The 27,442-nt window shown below is 45.2% G+C and overlaps 1 protein-coding gene across 2 annotated transcripts; it reads right to left on the reverse strand.

The window, feature by feature from the left end:
- Positions 1–27,338, reverse strand: MFSD10 (major facilitator superfamily domain containing 10). 2 transcript variants are annotated; one of them, XM_074147606.1, is made up of 14 exons: positions 27,213–27,338; positions 26,843–26,923; positions 24,174–24,363; positions 22,870–22,966; positions 18,269–18,372; positions 17,091–17,249; positions 15,080–15,268; positions 10,516–10,624; positions 9,393–9,504; positions 7,851–7,959; positions 5,221–5,311; positions 3,391–3,438; positions 2,051–2,140; positions 1–818 (listed from the first exon to the last, which is right to left on the reverse strand). In XM_074147606.1, exons 3-14 carry the CDS (start codon positions 24,342–24,344, stop codon positions 712–714), a joined length of 1,386 nt encoding a protein of 461 aa, XP_074003707.1. In that variant the 5' UTR covers positions 24,345–24,363; positions 26,843–26,923; positions 27,213–27,338; the 3' UTR covers positions 1–711. The 2 variants fall into 2 exon arrangements, with proteins under 2 accessions (XP_074003707.1, XP_074003708.1); XM_074147607.1 differs by lacking the exon at positions 27,213–27,338 and having other exon boundaries at positions 26,843–27,206.
- Between the last annotated feature and the right edge of the window lie 104 nt (positions 27,339–27,442).

A 27,442-nucleotide genomic window follows, 5' to 3' on the forward strand; every position in this document is an offset into this window, starting at 1 on the left:
ACAATGTACAATGTACCAGTTTATTTGTAATGCAGAAAGAACAGTCCTCGGTCATCAAAAAAACATCACACAGTATTAGAAATATAAAACATCTCTCAAAAATTTAATCGCATGTTAAAAACAGTCCTCCTGTGCCAAAGCGTCGGTCCGGCCCGGGAAGCCTCTCGTTTGCTTCTCGCTTTTGATTGTCGTGTTTTAAGGCGGCCGATACAGCTTTTACCAGGTCTGCTGAGCGTCTGTGGAGAGCTCGTGATGGTTGTGCAGAAGCTGCCGTGGAGCTGTTCTCTGCTGGCCCACACCAGAGGCCCTCTTCACAGAGGTGCTGGGTGGTGGCTCCGGTCAGGCGTGTGCTGGTGATGAAGGCAGAGGAGCAGGGGGAGCTCGCAGCGCCCCACGGTGCGGTGGTGAGGTGGGACCGCGCTGCGCCCTGTTGCTGTCACGCCCGTCTCTGCTCGTCTGATGACCTTAACGCTTTATTTAACTGTTCTGGGTGGTTTTTCTGTTTCCAAAACCGGGTCATACCTGCTGGGCGGCATCTTAACTGCGTGTGGCGGGCCCTGAGAAACCTGAGCTCTGATGATGCTGCAAATGGCCATTGTGAATCCCCTTCCAGAAGATCAAAATCCTCCTCCCTGTAGGATCAGCAGGGTGAGGTGCCAAGAGTCTGGTCTTGCGGAGGTCCCTCAGGAGCCGGTGGCAGTTGGTCACTGCCTACTCCTCCTTTGTCTGCTGCTTTACAGAGCCCAGCAAGAGGAAGGGGAGGAGGAACAACGCTCCGCAGGCGGTGAAGCAAACCTCCGCCCCTGCCAGCCAGTAAACTGCAAGGGGAACAGGATGGAGCTGGTTAGTCTACTCCTCCCTGGAGCCCTGTAAACCGGCCCTCAGCACTGCTGCTCTCCACAACTTGCCGATGCCACCGGGGAGCACAGAACTACCCCCTCTTTCACGGCACAGCCTTGCTGGCACACAGGCCATGAAGAGGAGGTAGCGAAGAGCAGTGCCTGTTCTCATCCAAGGAAACAGCATGTTAAGTGCTTATTTTTAAATAAGACACCCTCACTCTTGCCAGTAGGGCAACGGGGATGGTCCTGTTGACATGTTCAGCTTTGGCCACAAGGCAGCTCTAGCTCTTTGCCCCAGCACCTTCTCCACAGCTGCTCCCAGAGGTGTCTGTGCTGCCCTTGGAGCTCTTGCTCTGCTGGTATCAAGTCTCCTTATGGGAAACACTCAGGAGGCCAGTGCCCAGGAAACGGGTTCTGGTTTTGCTCAGACTTAACATTAGGGCTGAGTTTTGCTGCCCGGCTGCTTCCCTTTTTTTTTTTGTCCCTTTGCCCTGTAAGGGCCTGGGGGCACTGAAGCCCCTGCAGAGGGTACCCCTGCTCCTTAGGGACAGCCTGGGCTTGCCCCGAGCCAGGGCCACGAGGCACCGCACACAAACCTCCCTGAGCTCCAGGGCAGTTGTGGAGCATGGACCTTTAATCTCATTTATATCTTACAGAAGCTTTTAAAAAGTTTTCACTGCACAGGATGGACTGTCCCTACCGAGCGGCATCCCAAGGTGACAGAAATTTCTTGAGATGTGGGGAACCAGTTACCACAGCACAGGAGACCTTGATTGCACTGGCTCCTGCTTGCCCAGTGCCAGGGTGGCCCCTCAGGAGGTGGGGCTACTCTCTAAAATGACCAACAGGCTCCTGGTCAGCCCCCAGCTGCCTCTGCACCTGGGGCCCGCCCCTCTGCCCGCACAGCTACACAGGGGGCTCCATCCCTTGGATGCTGTAAATGGAATTTTTAAAGAGTCAGGCACTACCTGCGGTCTGTTCGTCTCTGCTTGTAGGAAATTTTGAAGTTCATCCGTGAGGCTTTTGTTGGTGCTAACAAGGGCTGTGACGTGCCCCTGGTGCGGCTCTCAGGAGTACCTACTTCTGCAAGGACAACTTTACGGCTCTGAAATGGGCTGTGGTTCCCCTTCCCGCCCAGCCGGGCTGTGGGGGCCCAGCGCGATGCTGTGTGTTGGCAAAGGCGGAAGGGAGCAGGAGGTCGCACTCACCTGTAGCCGAGAGGATGGGTCCCAGGGCTCTGGCGAGGGCGCCCAGGCTCCTCAAGATGCCCATGATGCGTCCCTTCTGGCCGGCAGAGCCTGTGCAGGGAGAGAGCCGTCACTCGGTGGGGAGGGGAGAGTGCACCAGGCAGGGCCCTACGGTCTTTTGCAGGTACTTCCCGCAGGCATCGCCCCCTCCTTCCCTTTCACACCCACTGCCCAAGCTGCCTTTGGTTCCTTTCCACCAAGATGAACACGGCCGCTGCACTGAGAAAACACCAGGGCTTGTCAAGAGTGCTTGTCCATGGGCAGCTTGTAGTGCACTCGCCTCACCCCCCCACCCCCCCCCCTCCCCAAAAAAAAAACCCAACAAAAAGCAGCTTTACTTTGTACACCAGACTGCTGGGGCGGCAGAGGTGGGTAACACATACAGAAGCAGGGATGCAAGTTAGAGAAGAACAACATAAAAGTGACATTAACGAGCAAAGCCTTCCTTTCGCACCTCAGCAAGTGCTGCCGTGCTGGCACCCAGCTGAACCAAAGCTAAAGAATGAACTGTGTCATCCACAGATGGCAAGGCAGCTACAGGTTACGTAGCAACCAGTGCCACAAACCCAGAAGGTTTAGACGGTTCCTTAGAAGATCTTTTCTAAGGCGACAGAAGAAATGATTTTACTGCTGGCAGCGATGGCTGGTGTCTCTTTCAGAGAACCCAGGCCCCTCCTGGCTCAGTGATGTTTGTGGCCTTTGCCCACGATACTAATTCTTTGCCCACTGTTCCCCCCCTCTTTAATCATAACCAGCAATAAGGTTGCTTCACGTTTCCCCATGGCACTGGAACAAGCTGCGTTACACAGGACAAAATTGCCCTGTGATGGTGATTCTGAACCATTCTGACCAGACCGTCGCTGTTTGTGAGCTCGGAAACTCTCCATCACGGAGTGCCGACAGCTTTCACAGACGGGTACAACCCAGTTGGGGTTTTCCTGTGCTCCCTTGGGGGATGTTTCTGTGCTTCCCAGGGTCGGGATATTGCCTTCCTCTCTCCACAGCCCCACTTCGCTTCCCTTCTCCAAAGGACACCCACAGAAGGGAAGGGGCTGAAGGCTGCAGCACCGCCAGCATTTCTGCTTCCCTTGTCCATGCATTTGTGGGGAAGGAGCCCTTCTGTATGGCCAAGCAGCAGCTGGAGTCACTGCTGCAACATTCAGAGCCAAGGCGGACCTACGCCACGCGCGGTCCTGTTGATGCATCACTGAAGTTGAGGTCAGTTCTCTATTTCAGCCAAGTCTAAGCAAAGGTCAGTTACCTGGCCAAGGGCTACCTCTCAAAGCAGGAAAGACACTCACCGTAGCCCGACACCACTGCTGACAAACAGGGGATAACAATGGCCGCAGCTGGAAAAATCCAAAGAGAGACTGTCAGTGAACAGCAGAGAGCTCAAAACTGTTGGAAAAAAAACACGTGGCCCAAACTCGTTACTGCTGCAGAGAAAGGCGCTGAGCTCTGGGGCACTGCGCCAACAATGAATCACCAGGTTTAATCCAGTTCAATAATGAAAACACCCCCTCAAAGCCAACCTGCAGGAAGAGCCCGGCGCCGCGAGCGCTCCCAGCAGATGTTTCACATCAGTGTCTCTCGTTCTGCGAGCCCAGGGGGAAGGGGCGGACAGGTCAGCTCAGCTAAAGGGTAGTTTTCCACATCCCTGCGCTCCCTGCGCTCTTGTCAGGTGGAGCAGGGAAAGGGGCTCGCTGGTATTTCAAGCGGGCAATGAGGTGGCTGCACACAGACTCACACTGTCCCCAAGCGTACGGCTGTACCCTGCTCATGGGTGAAAGAGGCTGCTACGTCCTGTCTTGGGAAATAAGAGAGTCAAGTCCAAGACGAAGAGGTTCCAAAATTTACGGACACAAAAGCCAAGAGCTGTTCAGCAATCGCTGTCCTCTCACTGAAACAGGGGCCTTTCCTGCCAAGAGGGATGTGCTTTAAGCATACAAAGCAGAACCTTTTCTGGGAAGGAGAGGACAATCGGAGAGCGGGAATGATAGATGTTGCCTTAACTGCAGGCGCCCTAACTCTTGGGGCAGAGGGAGGAAAAGGAGGGGAGAGCGACCTCTCCAGAGGCATTTCTAGCTGGCTTAACTGAGGAAGAGATGGGGCCTTCTGCCCAGGCATGGAGCCTAAGACAACAAGGCTCCTAACTTAGAAGCCCAGTGAGACAAAAATGAACACCTACTCTCACCCCTCCTCTCCCAGCAGGCTTTCAAAACCAAGTTAATCTGTAGATAAGATGTTGATTTTTGAAACCTGTCAAACACACAGCTGTCCCTTGACAAGCAAGCTACTAAATAGATGCTTTTTGTGGTTTACAGTTAACTCTTAAAGCACGCTGCATCATGCAAAAGAGAAGTCTTCTACTTTTGTAATTAGTCAGAGTTGAAGCTTCTTAACAATAGTTAGCAGCATTGGGAATATCTGAAATCTCTTTTCAGATATGCACACCAGTAGATCAATCCAACTTCACTCATAATTGTTTCCCTGAATAACAGCTTAAATTGGCAGAATATTATTTATGTACACACTTAAACATCTTTGAAAACCATCTGCACTTATCAAAAAGGGGAGTTTTGCTCCCTCCCTGAGCAGGCAGCTTGCAATGCAAGAGAGGAGAGGGGTCTCCAAACAGCACAGTCCTGTGCCCAGCATTCAGGGCAACGCCGATTTACCCTCGTTCTCGCTCAGCCTGAACGCACACCCGGCCTCCAGCTTCGCAGCGCACAGGTCTCGTCAGCCTGTTGCCCAAGGAATAATGCAGTCACCACAGAAATACAAAGACATGCTGTCTCCCTTCTTTTCCTCAGCTGAGCTATTGAGTGAATATTTTGCTTCTAGGTCTGATAAAATGGGGGGAAAAAAACCCACCCTCAAGAGCTCCCCAGTGAGACAGGACAACAGGAGCACTGGGGTGCTTTCAAATATCACCATGGCAACTTCCTGTGATACAAACAGCATCAGAAAAAAAAACCCAGACGCTATTTCTTCCATAATTTATAAACAGAAATGTCAACTTTCTGTTACTTGTACTTTGAAATTAGAAGCGCATCTTTTTTAACGGGGTGAATAGATGTATGAAGAAAAATTATTTGTGCGTAGCTTTCAGAGCATTGTGGATAGCTCACCGAAAGAGTACAGCAACAGTCCAACGCTCAGCATGGTCACATTTGCAGCCCATCCAATTAACAAGAAAGCTGGAATCAGCACCATAATAGCCTGCAAAATGAATGAGTCACACGGTTACATTTAAGCTCTGCTTGTTAAAGCCTAATTCTAGGTGTCCTGCCAGTTCTTTTCCGCCAATGGGACTACATGTAAGTCAGTAGTAGAAAGCCCTTTCTTCCCAAGCAGATATTTCAAATTCACCTGGATGGCCACACATCAGCGCAATTTACTTTTCTGTTCTGTCTCACTATCACACGATTGCTGACCACACACAGGCTGGGCTCACCTGTAACACAGGCTGGAATTACCCCACCACCAATTTCCCCCAACTGAGAAAAAGATGATTTTTGCAGAGTTCTCTCTCTCACACGATCGTCTGTTTTTTGGCAATTTCTTCTCTTGGTCTGAACTGGACAGAAATCCAGCTTTAACTCTTTATCTCCTGAGCTGGCATGAGAGATCAAAAAGCTTGTGTGCAATGGGAGTACAGCTCCTCTGCTTTTTTTCAGCAGTATTGACTGATTTTGTCTTTAGCTTTCAGAGTCCATACCTCTGGAGCCAAGAAGAAAAAAGGCAGGGGGTAAGGGGGTGGTAATGGCATTTGAAATTCAAACCCAAAGAGAAAAAACATTTTTCATCTCCTCCAAGAGCCTGGACTTCAGTTCCCCTGTGATGTCTCCCTCACATATAGAGCTTCCGCAGAAAAGACAGGTCAGTTAAGATCTGCTGCATGTTTCATGAAAGAGGGTGTTCGCTCCCACCAAATGCCTCAGTTTGAAGATTGAGTTATAAATTCTGGGACTGTTTAGTCTGAGGAAGAGGAGGCTGAGGGGAGACCTCATCACTCTCTACAACTACTTGAAAGGACACTGTAGAGAGGTTGGTGCTGGTCTCTTCGCACAGGTAATTAATGACAGAACGAGAGGGAATGGCTTCAAGCTCCAACAGGGTAGGTTTAGACTGAACATTAGGAAAGAATTTTTCACAGAAAGAGTGGTCGGGCATTGGAATAGGCTGCCCAGGGAGGTGGTTGAGTCACCATCCTTGGATGTGTTTGAGAGCTGTTTAGATGTGGTGTTGGGGGATATGGTATAGGGGAGAACTTTGTAGAGTAGGGTAGATGGTTGGACTCAATGATCCCAAGGGTCTCTTCCAACCTAGACGATTCTATGATTCTATATGAGCTACTGTAATCACTGTACTAAGAGAAGCCACATTTGCCATATGATCCAGATTCACAAACAAATTGCCAGAATAACTTCAGCGAAAGGGGAAACTCCCACAAAAGCCACTCAAGCCACATACACCCACAGAAAGGGTGCCCCAGGGCCAGCGGGTCTCTGCACAGTGCACACGGGTGTTTATGAGAAGGCATCAGCCCAGACCAACTAAACTGGGTGAGTACTTCAAGGGAACTACACTGCTGAGTGCAGGGGAACAGAAAGAGTGTAAAAATTAGTGGGGCAAACCACAGTTTGCATAAACTGCAGTGCAGTGACGGCAAACACGGCAGGCTGGCAGAGCACACTGAGGAAGCTGATGCAGAGGATAAAGCAGCACTAACACAGCAGCTGGAGTTTTCATTCCCAGGGAAATGCTTCCTATGTGACACCACAAACGTGCCATTAACTTCTGCCTGCCAGGGAGCAGGGTGGAGATGGCTTCAGCAGAAACAACTTTAAAAAAAGCAGAGTCAATTCACTGGAAAGCAGTGCAGTTTGGTAATCTTTTTTACCCTGCCACCACTGAAACCACACTGGCCTCAAAATAATGTATAATAAATTGACAGAGGCTCTAACAGTCCAGGCACACCTATTACCAAGTAGCCAATAAAAGTTCAGAAACGCTCAAAACCTGCTTCGTTTAGTTCCACACACAAATGTAAAGGATGAGACATAACTACTTGTCCCTGAGCTGTATGAGCCACTGGGAACTGTCCCCTGTCATCCCAGTATGGCAGCAGCAGCATCTCTATGAAGAAAAAGGCAAGCATAACAAAGAAATGCACACTTTCGTCAGTGAAACTTCTGTCTGAACATTGGCATGGAATACCGATGATCACAAATCCCAGGTTGGAGGAAGAACCTATTTCCCCCTGCCCACCAGTGAAATATACTCTGGGGAAAGCCTGTCAAACGCGGAGAGAGCCAGAGCGATGATGTCCCTGAAAATCATTTGCCAGAAAGAGGCAGAGATCAGCTCTGAAGCAGCTTTAATAGTTTCAATGTCTGCACTGCAAGAGAAATCACTGAAACAAAGCATTATCTTCAAGCATTTTACCCAGCTTGCACAGACAGAAACTCTGGTCTCGTTCCCTAATGCAGTTATATATGAACTCAAAGTTTCAGTAATATGGTAGCTGACATAGTGAGAAATGGCTCTAATGTTCCAAAGTTTAGTTGGACTGACAAGTGCCCAACAACCAGGGTCTTGAGAAGTCATTTAGCTGGATTAATGAGACAGAAATTTCTTTTGATTTGACAAGTACAGTTATAGCCTCCAACTGCTTTTTGTTGCACTTTAGGTTGAAAACTAACATATCAGAACCGCGGGGGAAAAGAAAAAAAAAAAAAAAATTATATTTTTTTACCCTTTTTACAGCTCTGATTTCATTTCCTGGCTTGATTCGGCGAGCATAGCCTCCCTGGATCACAGCCATTGTTATTCCAATAAAGAAAAACATCTTGCCCTGCTGCATGCTAAAAGGGAGGCAAAAACACAGATTATGGAGTCACGCACAGAACATTCTACCCTGGGATTCACAGGTTCAGTGCAGACCCTTTCCTGAACCAGAGAGAGAAAATGCCTTTTTGGTGCTCACATGAGCAGCGCAAAGTGCTTAATATGCTGACATCAGTTTCCATGGCAGGCAGACAGCAAGAAGATAAACCTCTGAGGTCTTACGCAGAGATGGGTCAGCTGCTGGGAAATGCTGCAATCGTCTCCCACTGTGGCATTTGCCAGCAGCAAATGAATTGATCTCTGCAACCACCATCATTGCTGTGATGCAGTTGTTTCCAGGGCGGCCCACAAAGAGTTAACACATTAATTACCCTGTGCCATGGAAGTCTGTGCCATAGGCACAGGAGTTGCTGGTTTCCAAGGAACAAGCATTTTGCTTTCTCACAACCATTGCCACCACTCATGCAGAGTTGGATCAAGGTCACCAAGGCACAACATGGGCACTGGCATGGTGGTGATCACATATTGCACCAGGAAGCTCGCAACATCACTCCCTCCACATTTAAGTATTTCTTAAAATCTCCCTTTCACCTCTCTCATCTACTGAACTGTGTGGGTATTGTCAACTAAATGCTCCCACCTCCGTAACAAGGTTGTTTGTCACACAGCCTGTGCTGTTGCCATAAAGCTGTGTATCTCAATCTGTGGCTACCCTGAAAGGACTGTGCAGAAGCAAGCTCAATACGCTAGAAAGCCTTTCCCTTGACGCACACGCATTAGTTAAGCCACAAACTATAATGAAAGACAGATAGGGAAAGATGAGACAAACCCCTGAGAATTACTCAAAGGGAGGGACACACATAAGGAATCAAGCTGCAAGATCACGTTCCTGGCTGGAAATCTTCCTATGAGCTGGCAGGAAAAGTATTTCAAACTGAGCCGCTGTTAGTGGATTCTGTTCTCTTTCTTCTTTAGTGTTTGACTAAAGGAAATCAAACTTTCTGATGTAATGACTGTACACCGTATGCAACGCAGAACTCTGATGAGCAAATGCAATCACACACCTATCCCTCCATCCTTTCCCTTTTTTGAGCTTCAAGATTTGTCCTGACACAGAAGAACTCTTCTGGGCTAGAAGAGAAGAGGTTTTATTATAATCAATACAACTAGCCCAGCTATACGTATTTCAGGAGCTTTAATTTAATCTTGTGTATTGATTTTTCTCTAGTTATTAGAAGTTGTAGATTCAACGGGTATTTCCTTTCACGATAAACAGTGTGTCTGTATTTTCATAAATTCTTCCCACAAAGCCCAAGTATACCAAATGCAGAGGTTGCTTTCTGAGTGCTTTTACTAACCTCATAAAGCCTCTCTTGAAAATAAATGCAGAGACCTTAAATCAAGACTTTGGAAAATATCCCAGACAAAATACACAACATTTATCTTCTACCTGCTGAACTGGAATCTTTGGTGAGTGAGAAAACTCAATGTATACTCCAGGCCGGAAAACAGGAAAAGGTACAGGAAATAAGCCAGGCCCAAGATTTTGAGATTCTGAAGATCTAAACAAACAAAAACCAAACAAATAAACACCAAGGAAAAAAAAAAAAAAGAAAAGAGAGAGAAATATGGTGGTGTTTTTCAAGCATAGCTTGAGAATATAACAACAATAGTAGAGCGACGTTTCTCAACTGTACAGGGAAAAGTTCTCACCTCAGATGCTCATTTTAAATATCCATACAAAACATACCACAAAATGTCTTCTGCCCACCCCCCCGCTTCTTATGAGGGGACAACAGACAAAAAGACTAATCTCACTCTGGGTCACCATGGTCTGTCTGACCCAATCCAGCCCCTCTGCCTCACAGCCCCACCTATAAAGAGATTGATTTATTTATTTTCTTATCTATTTTAATCAATACCTGCATTCCACCTAATACCTTGACACCGCTCGCAGGATGATATTGGCTGAAACACAGCATCCCTTTTTCTAAGCTACAAATGCTCTGTGACAGATTATGTTACTTGTTTTTCTGCCAATGCAGGGTTTAACACGTTTTCTCCGAAGTGGCAAATATTACTCTATTCCTGAGGCAGCAGTAAGGAGGACTGAATGATAAGCTGGTGTACCTGGAAAACACGGATTTACTTTCTATGGTTTAAATAATTTAATGTAGAGAAATGGCCAGCTCAAATCCTACATCTGCAAGTCCTGAATTGAGAAATAAAATTCCAGTCTGGCGTTTCCTGCTTTGCAGCTTGGATGAGCAAACTCACATCTCCCTTACTCATAACCTTGATCTATCTTTTTAAATCACTCCACTTACTGCAGCCTACCCCATGCTGCAGCCAGTGCCTGAGGAAAAAGCAAGTCAGAAATCTTCAAAATGCTAATGTCAAAAACCTTCTTCATCCAAGGGAACTTGCAATTTGTAAGTTCATAAGTTAGTAAGGTGGGTTTAAAATGAGTGAACTCTGCTTCTGAAATGGTTTGAGTAAAGTTTTCACTCGGAAACCACCGCCACATACAAAAAGACGTACAATATTAATATAAAAAGGCAGCTAACACTTACTCTCCTCTGAAGGGGATTCCTTTCCTCGGGTGACTGCAGAGAAGTGAAATAAAGCCAAAGGACTGAGCAAGTCAACCGCTGCTTGAAATCCAGATGTCACAGATGAGACCTAATCAGAGAAAGAGAGGTTTATTTAAAAAAAAGACATAGTATCTACTACAAAGAATTGACAGTAACCATCAAATGTGCTTCTACACCTACACAAATTATCTGAGATGAAAGAAGGCAACTGGCACTAGAGCGTGAGTGACCCCCTAGAACATCCCAGACTTTCTGGTCACAGAACTGGCTCCAGCACTATAACCAGAAGCTAGAGCACTGATAGCAGCTTTCACCCTCCAGAAAACAGATTCTTCCCTGGGTTCTTAAAAAGCAGAAGGGGCTCATTCTCCACAACCTTGACAGTGGCTTTATTCAGTTCAGTTTTTGCATTGTCCCTCACGTCCAATGAACATTTACTGGGAAAAAAATGGCACATCTGCCTGCAAGCTCATGGGAAGGTGGGGATTTGCTTGTGTGCTAAAAGTCTGAGAACAGTATGTGTAGCACATCAAACAATGGTCCGTTTTGGTACTGGTTGTTCTTTTAGCCAGCCAGTGACACCTCCTGGGGAAGAAAAGGAAAATATAATCTTTAGAGAGATTCCTTGGAGAGGTTTTAAGAGAGATTTCTAGAGACATTCTGCCCAGCCACACTGCATGGCTTTTTGAAGAGGCAAATTCATTTTGTAGCACTTCTGGTCCTTGTGCTCTGTACATCTCAACCTAATTATGCATCTAGTGGTACTCTCCCTGCTCCTTATCAACAAGAGTTTAGCAGATGCTTATTCTTTCACCTGTAGGGAATTTAATTTTTTAATTTGTTTATTTTTTATTCTAAGGTATAGACAATTAAAGAAAATTCTAATGACTAAATTCTTTGGGAAACAATTCCTTTTAAAGTAGGAGAGTTTAGACTGTCACTTTATATGACAGTCACAGGAAGAGATAAGACGGACTCAAGAATCCTGAATAATCACACTTAGTATTTCATATCTTCAAAGCCCTGCACAGACTTTATCTGATGAACTTCTTTTTCTTCCCAGACAGGGAGGGAGCTAGCTATGACCCCCTTGAGGGCAGGGATTAAAGGTCAAATTATCAGTAGAACTTAATCTCAGTGCGTGACCTGAGGACTCCTACGGACTGGATTTAATAAAGCTGTAAACCAATCAACCTTCAATACGGTATTAACATGACCCCTGTCTTGTTTTGATAGTCAGAGCTTCTGAGTGTCCGACAGCAGAGCTCTGGAGCCTGTAAGTCTCACAACTGCAACCAGTCCAATATACCAGGCTGGTTTTCTATAAAGCCATAAACTGCTGATCCACATAGAACAAAAACTGAGATATTTATTTCCCCTTCCACTGCTTCTATTGCAGAGAGTAAACAGACACTCCTGAGAAGTTTCCTCATGCTTTTAAAAGGTTTGTAAGAGGATTTCCTGAAGCTGGCTTGTAGCAATCCTCAGTTCCTGCATGATGGTATTTGTACTACAGCACAGAGAATCTGGTAACAAGCAACTTTCTTCAAGCATGTTTGCCAGTAATAAAAAAACCTGTAGTTTGTATCTGTTTTGAATTATTATCCATGTCAGACAGGGTGCTAAGCTGCTTTGTATTACCAAGGCTGATTTTAGCTTGGTCCTGAGGATATACATTATATATGTATAGGTTTAAAATCTTAAGTGTTTTATGTAATATATATATGCATTAGATTTTTATTTTTAATATAGGGGTGTGTGTGTGCATGTAAATTTCTTTTAGTTTCTCCTATCTCTCCCCTAGAAGCAGTGGCCTAGAAGCAACTTCATCCACTGATCGATAATAAAAAGTTAAAAAATTGTGCTAAAGCTGACAAAAGTGTTTCACCACCAACCCCAAGTAACCAAGTATACACTGCCAATTTCAGTCAATGTCACCTGCTTCATGGAGTTTAGATTCTTCGCAGGTTCAAAATCTGGAACATCAAATTTGTATTTAATTTCTATGCTTATGATTAATTACTCCAAAATTGCTCTATTTTACTTCATGATCACCCCCGAAAATCACCTTGAACGGTAGCCAGTTTTCACAGTGTCTTTTCTTACTCTGTTTTCCTGCAGAGAGACTAAGTAACACGTCTTGAAGGCACAAAGTCAGTCCAAATCAGGGATGCAGCCTGGGCCATCCAAGCTCCAGCCGTACCCTTCAAATCAGACACTATTTAGTATGCGTAGAGCAAAAGCCTTGTTTTTCCAAAAGTCTGCTAGTGATGCTGCATAGCCCTATACATAGTCCTTACACGATTAGCTGGACACCAGAAAAAAAAAGGTTCTAAGAGGCTCCCTCCAGCTAGGCAGCCTTGCCCATCACTAGCTTAGCTAAAAATTAACTCAGAAGCTCTTAAAGGGGACAGATTCCACCAGAGACCTTTCTATTCCTCCTTCTCCCAAGCAGGTCACAGCAGGAGCTGTTTCGGCCACCTCACCAGTGTCTCTGACAGGTCATACGTACAGTTCTCTGGTCACTCTTGACCTGATAAACTTGTGGAACACTTCAAAAAAAGAGAAAAAGATAGCAAAAATTCTGTTTGCCTTGGATGAAAACTCATCCTTGTTCCCTCTGTCGCCCTCCACCTTCCCCTTTCTACAAGTTAATTCCACCATGAATGAAAGTGAAATACTCTCCTGTGAAAACAAGGACTGATAGAGAAACAAGAATATCATGAGAACACAGCTTGTTTCAAGGAAACAGATGTCTGATGCCACTGCCACATCCTCCTACCGGTGATCATTATCATTTCCCCTCTTTTTACAGCTTTGTCCTTCCAATTCATCCACTCCTCTGCTCCAGGAGCACCTGCTCCAGGTCAGCCCAGCCAAGTTCCAGAAAGGCAGCCAACATACCTGCCTTTCCTCCATCATCCACAGGCCAAGAAAACTGCTCTGCTCCCACTCAGAAAGGGGGAGGAATGATCCAACAAAAAGAGCAAAGCAGCCTAATAAGTGAAATTACAAATACCCTAGAACACATAAATCCCATGAGGCCACTGCCCAGAAGCACACTGACGGAGACAGCCCTGAGGCACTAACACTGGTACAGACGACAAGAATCTCCAATGCCAGAAAAACCATTATCTCATCAGCAATCAAATACTCTGTGTGTTTTGCCTGACTGGGACCTGACCCTGAGAGGCACTTATTAATCCATCTCACAAAATACCCATTGCTGCACGGAGATTCAAAAAGCAGGGACAGAGCACTCATTTTCTTATCAGAATTCAGTCACTCTGGCTCACACAGACTAGCTTACCAGAACTCTCAAGAGGATAATAAAAGGCGGAGGGAGGTATGCAGTCATCACAAAGTCCTAAAAGGTGCTGAAGCCATTTATCCCTCTACACCAAAGGTAGAATTGTTTATAGAACACAGATTCGCTCTACTGCACTTCCCTACGTCAGCATGTTGCCACCACCCCAGAGTGTGCAGCTCTAACCAAGAACAGGATCTTACCCAGAATGTTTAGAAACAGCCAAATAGGAAAGGGGAACAGATGACACATGGAAGAGTTGTTAAAATAAAAAAATAATAGAAAAATAGCTGTAGTGCTTGGGAAGATAACATGAGCAACCAATTTCACGTGAGACACAATCTACTGGGCAACACCCAGGGAAAGCCTAAAGTTTTGTCCCGGCAGCAGCACTGCAGACAAAAGTTTCCTGGAACAATTCTCAGCGTCAAATGGATTTGGCTTTCCAGAAACCAAGCACGCTTCAACAGCTGAGTGCTACTTAGAAACAAGGGACAACGGGAAAGATCCAACCCAGTTGAAAGCCTCAAATCCAGTGCTTCACTCAGATACCTGGGGCTGAATTCAGTCTCTCCCACACTACCAAAGGAGACTGCTCCAAAGGAGGCTTTTAATCAGGTATATCTTGGACTGTGTCTGGTCACATAATATTAAATCATAATGTTAATAAATGTTTTGCCCCACAAATCCAAACAGTCACTGAATTTCAGCACATGTAGATATTTTGTATCTGTGGAAGACGGCACAGCTCAGAGATAAGAATCATTTGCTACTGGAGTGTTCAAAATAATCAAGCAAAGACAAGATAAGAGTTAAGAAAATTTCTAACATATACTGACTACATGAAAGAAATTCCAGTCTCTGATGCATTTACATTTATGATTAGCTGAAATTTATCCCCAGGGAGTCACTGTGATCATAGTTTAAAATTCATCCTCTTCTTCCTAGGCTCCCATTAGTTTTTGAGAAATTTAAACTTAACGCACCAAAACCAGCAACTAAGCAGACACGTTAGCTAGAAAGAATTTCTCATATTACACTGGGCTGGGAGACAGGACCATCACGCAACAAATTTGACACCAGCCTGAATAATTAATATTAAAGTCCTAGTCCCAACAATGAGCTAAATTCCTGAGATCCTAGCTCAGCCCCTTCTTCATTGTTTCCAGTATTTCAACAGTTCTCAAATTCTGTTTTTGGAAGAAACATAGATCTTCAGATGGATAATCCATTTACCCGTTTTTCTTTGGGAAGTGTCTCCGGAAGTAGGAAGAAGATGAAAATTATATCAGCCACAGCAAACATGAGCGCTAACAATGCTGAGCGACGATAGAAGACTTCTCCTTTCTCTGTCTCCATGGCCAGGTAAGCTCCAATCATGGGACCAAGGGTAAAACCAAGGGAGAAAGCAACACCAATCATCGCCTGCAGTAACACAATGAACACAGACGTGAAGTTTTAGACACCGGTTTGTTCAGGTAGCTCAGTTCTAAACCAATTTGGATTTCCCAGCATTTAACTTAAAGAAAGGCAACAAGGTACAAAATGTAAGCACACCCTGAGGATGTAGGGAGTGCACGGCAACGAGTGTTAAGTGTGAAAAAACGGTTGTTTCCAAATAACCAATTTTATTTTCTGTCTAGTCAGGAAAGTAGCAGGAACATACTGCAACTTGGTTATGAGTGAAAGGAAGCTGGGAACGGAAATAATGATTCCCACCTCAAGGACTGCTCAGGCAGCAGATCCTTCAGCCACAGCATAAACTTTTGTAGTGTAAAACTGGAGAAGGGAGGAGAGCACCATGGCAGGAATTCATAATGATGTCTATAGCTTCTAAAATACTTTGGCAATTTCTGTATTTAGGAATTTATGTCTCATAGACCAAATAGCCTGAGAGACTTCCCAGAACAACCTGAATACACAGGTACTAAAACACAGGTACTAAAAAAAATTTATTAACTCACTGTGAAACCAGCACATAAGAAGAGGTAGAATGTGTATACGCTGGATGGGAGCTTAAAAGAAGACTGATTTGAGTCATCAGTCTCAGTGAGATTGCTTAAGAATACAACAGTGCAGAACGTGCCTCATTTTATTTTATTTAAGTGATGCTCAAAGGTGTCACATATGCAGGACATGATCCTCCTGCTTTCCAGAGTCTATACCTATACATAGTGTATATATGTACTAAACAAGACCAGGGCACACTTAGGTGTCACCTCACAGTCTCAAGTGTTGTTTCAGCCTGCCCAGCTAGCACTCTCCCAGGCAATGCCCCATCACAGCTTGGTGAGCTGGAGAATAGCATCAGTCAGATGCTATTCTCTTCCCAGAAAGCAGCTGAACATGCCTACTCTGCTCTGAAAAAGAAGAGAGCCATATGGATGCGAACCATGCTGTACTAAGTGACTTGCTCTCAAGCCCTAAAAATAGGCCCTGACCCATTTTATTTACTAGTGCTGTACAGCTATCCCTCTCCATAAATAAAAACATATTTTGGCTCACCAGGACTACAATAAATTGCTTGGAAAATTCATTAGTTATTACTGTGAAATCTAAAGCTTTCCCCTCCCAAGAAGCAGCTGTCCCACATAGTGGCTTATAACAATCTGTTAATAGAATTTTGGGCCCTTAAGGTTTTTATAAGATAAAAGATTTAACTGGTAATTCACAGGCAAAGTTCAGCCTGCAGGGTGTTTCCATCTGGTTCACTGCCTTCTGGAAGAGGACAGGGCAGCTGTTCATACTACTTGCTGCTCAGTCAGCCAAATGCCACATCCTTTACCTGCTGAGCTCAGACCCTGAAGCCAGTGAAGCATCCAAGGAAGTCAGGAGGCACACTGTGCTGCACAGTGCTGCTGCACTTCCACAGTTTGGGAAGGTGAGAAAAACGGGGTGTCCTATAACCGGGTTGCAGCTACACAAATTAGGCCGTAAGACCTTTTGATTTCTAAGCTATTGTAATGAGGATTACAGTTAGCAGCAGCAGTAACAGGTAAAACACCTACACAAGTATTTTTTTGACCTCTAGGGCATCTGCATTTCACTTGTAGGTAAGTCATTGACAAGTAAAGTCTGAGAGCTCACCAGTAAAACTATCTGGCATCTTTTCAGAAGTGAGGTAGCATATAAAGTCATGTTTTCACTTTATCAATGAATACACACCTGAGGAAGACATTCTGAGCACCTGAAATCAATTAAAAATTACCCAGCAAACCCAAACATATACCCCACACGTATAACTCACCATGCCCTTGCTCCGTGCTTTTGGAGAGTCCAAGTCAGCAATTATAGCTGTGGAGAGGCTGACATTCCCTTTGCTTATTCCACCTACAATCCTGGAGAGAAGAAAAACGCCGAAAGTCCTAGAGGCAGCCCACAGTGCATACGATGTTATCAAACCCATCTGCAGAAGCAAGAAAGGGTTCTTTATAAAGCAGAGCAAAGTTGATCTTATTTCTGCACATTTCCCAGCTAAACATTTGATTATTTTTTTGGGTGTTTTTGTGGGTTTTGTTTTTTGATTGGTTTTTTTTTTTTGAACAGTCAAAAAAACCACATAATATCTGACTATACTGATACTGCACTATGTCCTGGACAAATAATATAAAAGACGTAGAAACAAATCCATAAAAGCTGCATACAAATGTGAGAACAAAATTAGAAGAGCAAGAGAAGTTCAAAGGGAGCTAAGTCAGTCCCGGGCACAAAAACACTTTTGTACATCCTGCTCCACTTATTTTCAACTTCAAGAGAATTCCGAGTTCAAAATAGTAAGGACTCACAGTTCTAGCCCTTAGATTTTATAATCAATTATAAGCACATGTGCTTATTTAATTCACTCTCCACAAGCCTACAGGGTAGAGGGATTTGTATATCATTTGCTGCTAAGTTCCACCATGTATGTACACACTTGCTCTGCACTGCTTCTGTAATTAGAACCCCATACTCTGACCAGCAACAGAGAAAACTTTTTAGAGAATGTTCATGTTCCTAAGAAACACACCTTACACTGCTGTACAGCACTTCCTAATCAATAATCCCCAGGCTCCATGAAGCAGGTCATGAAGCGATCAGCCCTCATTAGACACTTGGGGAACTAAAATATAGAGATTAAGGCTACGATTTGTAAGCAGAGCATCTGAAGTCATACACAGGGACTCCTATGTACATAAGGAAAGGGATTTCGGAAAATCCCGGCAACAGATAGGTATTTTGGTGCCTCCTATGTACAGTTTTGGATCTAGGAGGCCCAGCTTAATTACTTGCATTTGGAAGTGTGGTCAAGTGACTTGGCAAGAAGCTGCCAACAATCATCAGACCTAGAACATTCAATTTCCCAATTCTTTCTGCTTAACCACAAGACCATTGCGCCTTCAACTGTGTACTGAGACAGCATGACTAAAATCAGCATGAGTCACATACCACTGTCAGCAAGATGACAGGTCTTCTGCCCAAGCAGTCTGACACAGCTCCAGTGAGGGGAGAGGAGAAAAACTGTAGAATGGAAAAGATTGACCCAATCAGACCTAAAAAAAATAAAATAATAATAAAAAAATCATTAGACTTGCTGCCTTCATCTTAAATACAGACAGCCAACCTGTTCCGGACTGATCGCTCCATCACCTCCTTTAAAAATATGCAATTAGATGTAAAACAACAGCTATAAAGAACAGCTTTGTCTCTGAAACTGTCACCCTCAAAACATCGATCTTGCGTTGTTATCTAACTGTGGTGGCAAATTCAGACAGACCAGAATAGCAGGCATAAACTGGATGATTCACTGGTTACTTCACTGGTGAGAAGGGGTTTGAAAATCATTGGTTATACTGGAATGCTGATTCTTCAATGCTTCCCCAACTGACTACTTAAACTTCTGTTCTTAAAGCAGAGATAAAGGAGCTTTAATAGTCACAGTTCTTTTAAGATTTTTTGATGGTTTGAACCTGATTCTGTCACACTTAATTAGCTTTTCTTTCCTTCTTATCATAGAAAGAAGGACATAAGCACTGCTGTTAGTGAAGCACCCTAAGAGGTAGGAGTGATTCCAACAGACTCCAAGAGCCTTTTGAAATCTGCCTCCAGCTTCTGTGATCTTTAATTCCTCTTTTCTCTTGCCATTTCTAGCTTCGCACACTTATTAATTTGCACTACACTCTCAACAAACAGGCAAAAAAAATGCCTTGCTGTCACAGTTTTTCTCTAAAGGAAAAACTGGGTTATACATCTCAGATCATTCAGCTATCAAAGCTTTAAAAGGCAGAGGAGAGACAGACCAGGAGTTCTGCTCCCATCAACTCTGAGGGAGGCAGAATACTGATACACCTCGGGGAGAACTGCTGCTTAGATAGCTCAAAAAACCAAAAATACTGTTTAAAAAATCACAGAATCATAGAATAGTTTGGGTTGGAAGGGACCTTTAAAGGTCATCTAGTCCAACCCTCCTGCAATGACCAGGGACATCTTCAACTAGATCAGGTTGATCAGAGCCCCACCCAAACTGACTTTGAAAGTTTTCAGGGATGGGGCATCTACCACCTCTCTAGACAACCACCAGTGTTTCACCACCCTCACTGTAAAAAATGTCTTCCTTATCTCCAGTCTGAATCTACTCTCCTTTGTTCTAAAACTGTTACCCCTTGTGCTTTCGCTTCAGGCCCTACTAAAAAGCCTGTCCCCATCTTTCCTGTAGGCCCCCTTTTAGCACTGTAGAAACACCCAAACCTGCCAAACGCTTTAGAGCCAGGGAGCAGCAAAAGTGGGGCTGTTCCACACAGGGGAACGAGCCAGGAGCTGAAGGTGACCACAACACTGTCAGTGCCCTCACCAACCAGGGCACAGTCCCACACTATCCGGATGGGTCGTGCAGAGCAGGGTGCCGCTAGCAGGGTCCATTGACAGTCCCAGACAAGGCAAGGATTATACATTAGGTCCATCCAGGGAGTCCAGCCAGGACCAACAAGAGACGGGGTCAGAGAAAGCAGTGGAAACAAGACTACGATGTAGGTCCGTTCAGGAGATAAGGCACTTGCAATGTATGTCCAAGGTCCATCCAAGAGATGGGACAGAGACAGCCCTAGAGACAAGACTATACCTACAGTATAGCTCAGGCAAGGCCCAGGCCTGAGCTGAAACACAGCTTCTGAATCACCAGGCAGAAAGTGTGTGGGTGAAGGCCTGGTCACCACAACCAAGTGGTGGTGGTGCCCTCAGGGCCTTGACAAAGGCAGGGGAGGTTTCTGCCCTGAAGAGGTTGCAGTTTAAGCAAAGATGAAAGAGAGCAGAATATATCCTGCACTGGGAGAAGCAACAAGATGATCTTGCAAGTATCTTTCCAATCCTATGCTCGCTGTTGTAGATGAAGGCAATGAAGGAACGCAGACTGCAGGAAGACTGCAGTGGCCTCTGCTTAACATCACAAGTATTAATGAGCCTTTCCACCATAACCATTTAAGGTGCAATCAGACAAGACGGACTGAGACAAGAGCTGAATACAACCAAGATGGCTTGTGCATCTTCACCTGCTTCTGTAGCCTTGGTCAACTTTCCAGTGAGCTAATTCAACTCAGATTGGCAGAAAACAGAAAAAAAAAAGAAAAGGGGAAACCCCCTCCCCTTTTCTGCTGGTTTAGCAAATTAAATGGCACATTAAGAAAAGCTGTCATCAAACACAGCAGAAAAGATGGAGTCAAACATGACAGACATTAGGTTAATTCAGCCACCTTGCCTGCATCCTCACTGCCTGTGGCTGCTAGGTAATTCGTGAACATTCCCATCACTACTCAATACTGCTTCTAAATACTTTTCTCTCAATATTTTTCTCCTAGAGAGAAAACAGAGAGGGATACCAGCTTCCTTCCTGAGGCAAACTGTCTATTTTATTTGCATGTTCCCAGTTAGATGTTGTATTTATTTCATAGGGCAGAAGAGTCAGTTGGACTCTTCTGGAAGGAAGGGAGATTTAACCTTCCCCTTGAAAGCAAGTGAGCCAAGTCAAGGGATACAGCACTCCCAAGAGTACAGGATGTAGCAGGTAAAAGGAAAGGCAACAAGTTGCACACAACTCTGAGCTCCCAGCCCCTTCTTTAAACAGTCTGAAATAGAGAGACGGAGCAAGGAGATGGCACACAGTCAGGCCTTAGCAGAGACAGCAAGCAGTTTCTGAGGAATTAAAGAAAACTGTTCCCTACCATTCAAAGTAGGTAATCTGACTGAAAATGAGCACAGAAACAACAATATGCCTGCAAGGATACTGTGGGAAAGAGGAAAATTGTTTCCAAAGTTTCTGATGTCTGTTAAACCCCCAAAACCTAGTTTAAATAGTAACAATACATTCACACGTTTATTCTAATAAAGTTTTGCTTTTTTTTTTTTTCCAGTTTAAAAGCCTTTTGTTTATCTTGGCAGAGGCCTCAACTCAGTAAAAGAAGGTCTAGACACTTCCAATTAAATTTAACCCAGACACCCTTACATCTTCACACTCTGAAATCCCAGTTTCCTCATGACTCTCTAGATTGCAAGGAGCCAAAAGAGCCTCTGATGTGTAACATGACATACATGCTGCTGGACTTCCTGCACTACTGCTACTGGTGCTCACCCACAGCAGTGTCCTCGTGACAGCAAATAATGCTGGACCCTGCAAGTCAGCAGCTCTCCTGCTTTTAACAGGACTAATGAGATTTAGAAGCAGTGCTGCACTATTGCAGCCCAGCGGGGAGGTGAGACTTGAACTCACAAGCTTCTAATTCCAGTGTTTCCTACTGATTGATCTCCAATCACGTGCAGATCAGTTGTGAAGGGAGAGTAATTTCTGTGACTGTGCAGGGTCTAGCACAGCAGGCTCCTGACCCTGAGCTGGCAGCCTGACAATAAGGAACAGCAAGCTTCTATTTCTGTAACAATCTGTAGAACAAATTGGGCAAGATCATAGGATAATTCAGGTTAAAAGGGACCTCTGGAAGTCACCTACTCCAACTGCCTGCTCATAGGGTCAGCTACAAGGTCAGACCAGATTGTTCAGGATTTCATCCAGTCAGGGTTTGGCAGCCTCTGAGGATGGAGACTACAAAACCTTTCTAGGCAACATGTTCCACTGGCCATCCTCACTGTGGAAAAGTTCCTCCTTATTTCCAGTTTGAACCTCCCTTGCTTCCACTTATGCCTGTTGCCCCTCCTTCTCCCACCATGCACCACAGTGAAACGCCTCACTGTCTTAGAATCATAGAATGGTTTGGGTTGGAAGGGTCCTTAAAAATCATCTAGTTCCAACCCCCCTGCCATGGGCAGGTCTTCTCAATAACCTCCCCATAGGTATGGGAAGGGTGCTAATAGCTCCAGGCTGAACAAGCCAAGGCTCCTCAGACCCTCTGTCTTCCCGGCCCTCTGCTGAACTCGTTACAGTTTATGAATGTTTACTGTACTGGGAGGCCAAAACTGGATTATATGTTCTAAATGTGGTCTATTAAGTGCTGAGTGGAAGGCAGCAATTGCTTCTTCCCCTTACCTACTGGCTCTGCTTCTGTTCATACAGCCCAGGTGCTGTAGGTGCTTTTGCTGCCAGGGCTGGCTCACGCGCAGCTTGCTACTCACCAGGACCTCCAGGTACTTTACAGCAGAGCTGCTCCCCACCAGCCAGTGCTCAAGACTGCTCTACTGCAAGGGACTACTCCTTCCCAGTGGCAGGGCTTTGCATTTGTCTGTACTGAATTTCAGAAGGTTCCTGTTGGCCCACTCCTCCTGCCTGAATAGTTGTTTCCAAACAACAGAGACAGGTTTGTCCAACTCTTCATTGCTATCAGTGTGGTGAAAAAAATAATCCCAACATTTATAGCCTACTGTAAAAGACATTTTCTGTGTTACTTAAGTCTAAATCTAGTAACAGGCAAGTATGCTTTTTGTATTTCTTGTAATTTATCTCATCATTCCTCACATCAACACTGCAAATAACTTGCAGTTAAAATAACACACTACTTTTTTGGGGGGAGGGGAGGGAAGAGGCTGTTAGCTTTTTTGTTTAATTTCCATACCTCCAAACAAGACACTGTTGTATTTCCGCTCTGGAGGCATCCCAACCATCACTGCAAACCAGTCCACGCCATGTTGCAATGACAAATAGAATCCATCCTGCAAAACAGATAGCTGGGAAATAGAAGCAGGAAGATACTTTCTCTGTTTTATTTTCAAAGGCTTTTCATCAGAGCTTAGTGAACTAGAGCTAACGTTAGATGATTCCTTCCCTCTTCCTTGGAAAAATGTCCTGGTTGATCTGTTATCATAGGCTAAAAATAGCTTAAATTGTGAATGCTAACAGGCATGGGTGTATGTGTTTGGGTGGGGGAATGTCTGAATTTGAACTTTTTTAAACCATCAGGCCTGCTAATTGCTAAAACTTGAACTAAACAAAGTGGAATGTCCTGAATCCTTCAATTAATAAAGCAACATGAGACACACTCTAACCCTCTGCACATACACTATTTAGACTGGGAGAACCTGGGGCTCATAGGTCCAGAAAGAAGAGATGGTATGAAAAAGACTCGTTCCTGACAAGACGAGGAGAACTTGAAAGGAAGAAGGGGGCCCTGAAAAGAAGGTGAAGATCTTGGATATAGGAAATAAACTAGACGTGCAGGAAGATCCTGGAGATCAGAGCCCATAATTAAGGTTAGAGATAGGGTTGTAAGAAAGACAAAGGCTACAGCTGCAGCTGGAATGGAGTAAGAAAGGGGCTGCAAAACAGAGGTGTGGGCTGCAAAAATAATTCTCCCCTGACAAAATCTTTATCTTGTCCAGTAACACCTGAGAACAGTTAACTGCCAGCAGCCACACAGGAGGGAACCAACACAACTTTCTGCCCTGCATTCCCAGACCAGCAGCCAGCTCCCTGCTAAGAATGGAAGTTGAGACCTAGTCAACATGATGCTGGGGGCAGGAGCAAAAGAGCGTGTGAAATACTCAAGTACGGTTAAAGCTCTCATCTCTTTGGTTCTCCAATAAACCCAAGTATGCAGATCTGTTATGGACTGTCATTTACTTTGTCTCACCAGTGACAACAGTGTAAGTCACAAATGCACCAGTAATAACAAGGACTAGCCCCTAAGAAATACCTGATTTTTCCCCAAAACAAATCCCTCATTTTAATGAGAAACCAAGAGGGCAGAGGCTCATGCAGGTTCACCAACGAATTCAGTCCACAAACCATTTAAATGGGCTGGATATTATTATTATTCTGCCTACAGCTATTTGGTCTGCCCCAAGGCAAGGGATTTTTCTTCCATCCTTCCCTAAAGGCCTCATACCTAACCTTTTCAGCAGGCTGACTTTCTCTGCTTACCTGAGTCTGGCTGTAATAATCAAGGATAGAAGGAAAGAGCGGCAAGATGAGAGCAAATCCCAACAAGTCGATGAAGAGTGCCAGGAAGACAATTGTAATAACACGACTGCTGTTCTGTTCTTGCTTGTCCTTGATGGCGCTGCTGCTGGTTTCTCTCTCTTGCAGGGCCATGTTCCCAGGTGCTCAGCTCCTAAAAAGTTAGATTTATATCTAGTCAACAGGAAGCATTTTGCAGGCCTTTCATAAGAGTATCTTGCTGATTCATTCTCCCTTTCTACAGACTTCACAAAAAAAAAATATAAGCCATGGATATATTAAGTTACCTGGTTTTCAAGGGAACAGGAATCTCAGCTCTCTAGTCTTGGTTATTAGCTCAGCACCAAGTTTGCTCACGTCAAGAACAGGCTACAAGGGCGATAACCAACTCTATTACAGGAGCATCCCAAATAAAACAGAACTAAAGATCACTGAAAGTTTGTTAACATGTGAGCAATGCTAATACAACTTTCCCAAATGTTTTCAACTCAGCATTACAATAAAACAGATGCCTTCAGTGTATACTAGAAATGACTAAAACGATAGCAATTAAAAAAAAAAAAAATCTTCCTAACTATTGCAGGAATGCTGTCTTCAACATAAATCCTGGAGAGCAACAGCAACTCAAGAATCACAGAATCTTCTTGGTTGGAAGGGGCCTTTGAGATCATCGAGTCCAACCAACAAAAAAAAACAACAAATCAAACCAAAACAAAAACAACAACCACCACAACACCAAACACCGACACCAAACCAAAACAAACACCCACAACCACACACCACACCCACCCACAAACAGACGCAAACCAACAATCTCGGGCACTAGAGCATGCCCTGAAGTGCCATGTCTACACGTTTCGTCAGGGATGGCGACTCTACTACCTCCCTGGGCAGGCTGTTCCAGTGCCTGACCACTCTCTCAGTAAAGTAATTCTTCCTAATATCTAATCTAAACCTCCCCTGCCACAACTTTACACCATTTCCTCTGGTCCTGTCATACGCTTGGGAGAAGGAACATGATAAAATTTTGAAATTTGACTTTGTTTTTTTTTTTTGTTCTCTGGATAACAGCCACTGATAGGCTATATGAGCTGGAGCAACAAGTGACTAAGGCAGCATTTTAGTTTGACAGAAATACGAGAACAATCAACTTTCTTTGATAATACTCCAAAACTGTCCTACAGACAGAGGCGGGCCATACCACGCCCAGTATTTAGCAAATAAAATTAGTCCTTATCCTGAAAAAACCTCAGTTTCAACAGATATCAAAATCAGGGAGTAATACACAAACCATGAAACTGCAAACTTCAGACTTGTAAAACATTACAGTGTATCTCAATCACAAACTAAACAAATTTGCAGTCCCTTCTACTGCAAAAGTCCCTGAATGTTTGTTGCTCTAAAATAGTAAGAAAGGAGACAGAATTTCATGCAAAGTCAATCAATACCAAAATATCCACTAACTTTGATGAGTCAGGATTGAAAACACTGAGCAATTCTTAATATAAATTCTAGTCCAGACAAGGCATACCATATTACACACACAGGGCACTTCTGCATATAGCATCATATTACACAAATTGAAGATTGCAACACTTTGCAATCTTCATGCAATTTTCATTATGCTCAGCTATATATATTATTGTGACATTTCTTTACCTGTGGATTCAGTTTACTAGCACTGAAAGTTCAAACATTATGAAATAAAGACGGAAAGGGGCCACCTGCAACCCATTTATTAAACTCTTCGCATAATGCTCTTAAATCTGGTAGCAAACAGAGCAGTTTGGTTATGTTCAGCATCCTTTTATTTAAAATGGTAAGTCATCACCACTACAAATATTTAGCATTATTTGTTTACCCAAATGATATAAAAGCATCTGGAGCCAAAACAAGCGTTCCTTTAGACAAATCCTCCCTGACCCTGGGTCTATCCAGCCAACAGCTGAGGGATGGGTTGATTGTGGCCGATTCTATCTTATTTTTCCTCCCAATTTGTTTATTCATCCACTGAATTGTATGACCAAGCTGAACTTTATTCCAGGGTTTTTTAAGGGTAACATCCTTTACACCTCACCCACAGGGCCATTTCAGCTAGCGTGCAGCTTGAACCTACTGATGCTAGCACTGACCTTTTTATTCAGCTCCACTTCTGGCTTACGCAATAACCCAAGGCACTACATGTTTCTGCCTTTGTGCTCCATCGGTTTTGTTGTTCAAACCTTTCCATGTTTTTTGCTAGGCAGGAAACCACCAAACATTTTAGCAGCCCTGGCATCCCATCAGCAAAAACAAAACACTTCACCTCTACCCTGATATTTGATTTCTGCGAGGCGTGTTTGAAGAGGGAGGGGAGGATTTTCAGTTTAGGGAAGTTGTTTCTCCGGACACTCGTGTCCTCGCCATCCCCTCAAGACTCCCCCGGTCCTGTGTCCTATCGCTTCTGCCATCGAGCTCCGGCCGTGCCGGGGTGCGAGGCCGTGCCTCTCGGGGAGGGATCGGCCGCAGAGCCGGCCCTGCCCTAACGCACCGCCAGAGATTTGTCATCAGCCAGCAGGAAGAATTTCATCCTTCTGCTGTTTTCCTACCACTCCTTCCTCCCCTCCTCTAAAATGTCCTAGGCCCGGCTTTACCTTGCTAAGCCTCGGGAAGGCTCCTCTGACTCCTTAACAAAGTCCCGATTCGGGTCAAGAGCAGGAGTTTCAGCCGGGGGGCTAAAAAAAAAAAAAAACAAACAACAAAAAAAACTAAAAGAAAAAGCAATTTCCCAGAGCAGCCAAAGCCCAGAGGACGGAGGGGCCGCCGAGCGGGAAACGGACGGCCCTGGGGAGATGCGGTGTCAGCGGGGAGGACCTGCTGTCCCCCCGCCAGGCACCCTCCGCCGCAGGGGCAGTTCCCGGGGACCCGCAGCCCCGCTGAGGCGCGCCCTGCCCGGCCCAGACCCCCTCCTCCAGCCGCCCTCCCACGCCGCCGGCAGAGCCTGCCCCGCTGCGGGCCACCTACCGCTCCTCAGGGGGCCGGGCCGGGCCCGCCGGCTGCGCGGGCGGGTCCCCTCCGCCTTACCAAAGGCCCTCCCTTGGGGATGCTACGGGCAGGCGGGCGGGCAGCGGCGGCTCCTCCCCGGCCCTCCGTAGCGCCCCGGCGGCCTTCCTCTTCCGGGCGGCGATGGAGCCGCTCCCCGTGCCCGCACCGGGCGCCGCCGGGTCGGGAGGGAGCCCGCCCGCCTCTCCTGT

The sequence above is a fragment of the Numenius arquata genome, chromosome 5, assembly GCF_964106895.1.
Source record: "Numenius arquata chromosome 5, bNumArq3.hap1.1, whole genome shotgun sequence".
In the NCBI taxonomy this organism is placed as follows: Eukaryota; Metazoa; Chordata; class Aves; order Charadriiformes; family Scolopacidae; genus Numenius; species Numenius arquata.

What these genes read in the sequence shown, in the direction of transcription:
- MFSD10 (XM_074147606.1), bottom strand. Translation starts at nt 24,344, where the DNA reads ATGGCCCTGCAAGAGAGAGAAACCAGCAGCAGCGCCATCAAGGACAAG. An exon ending in AAGCACGGAGCAAGGGCATG is followed by an intron (nt 15,269 to 17,090) that starts GTGAGTTATACG and finishes GTGTTACTGCAG; the next exon opens with GCGATGATTGGTGTTGCTTT. An exon ending in ACTGTTGCTGTACTCTTTCG is followed by an intron (nt 3,439 to 5,220) that starts GTGAGCTATCCA and finishes GGATTTTTCCAG; the next exon opens with CTGCGGCCATTGTTATCCCC.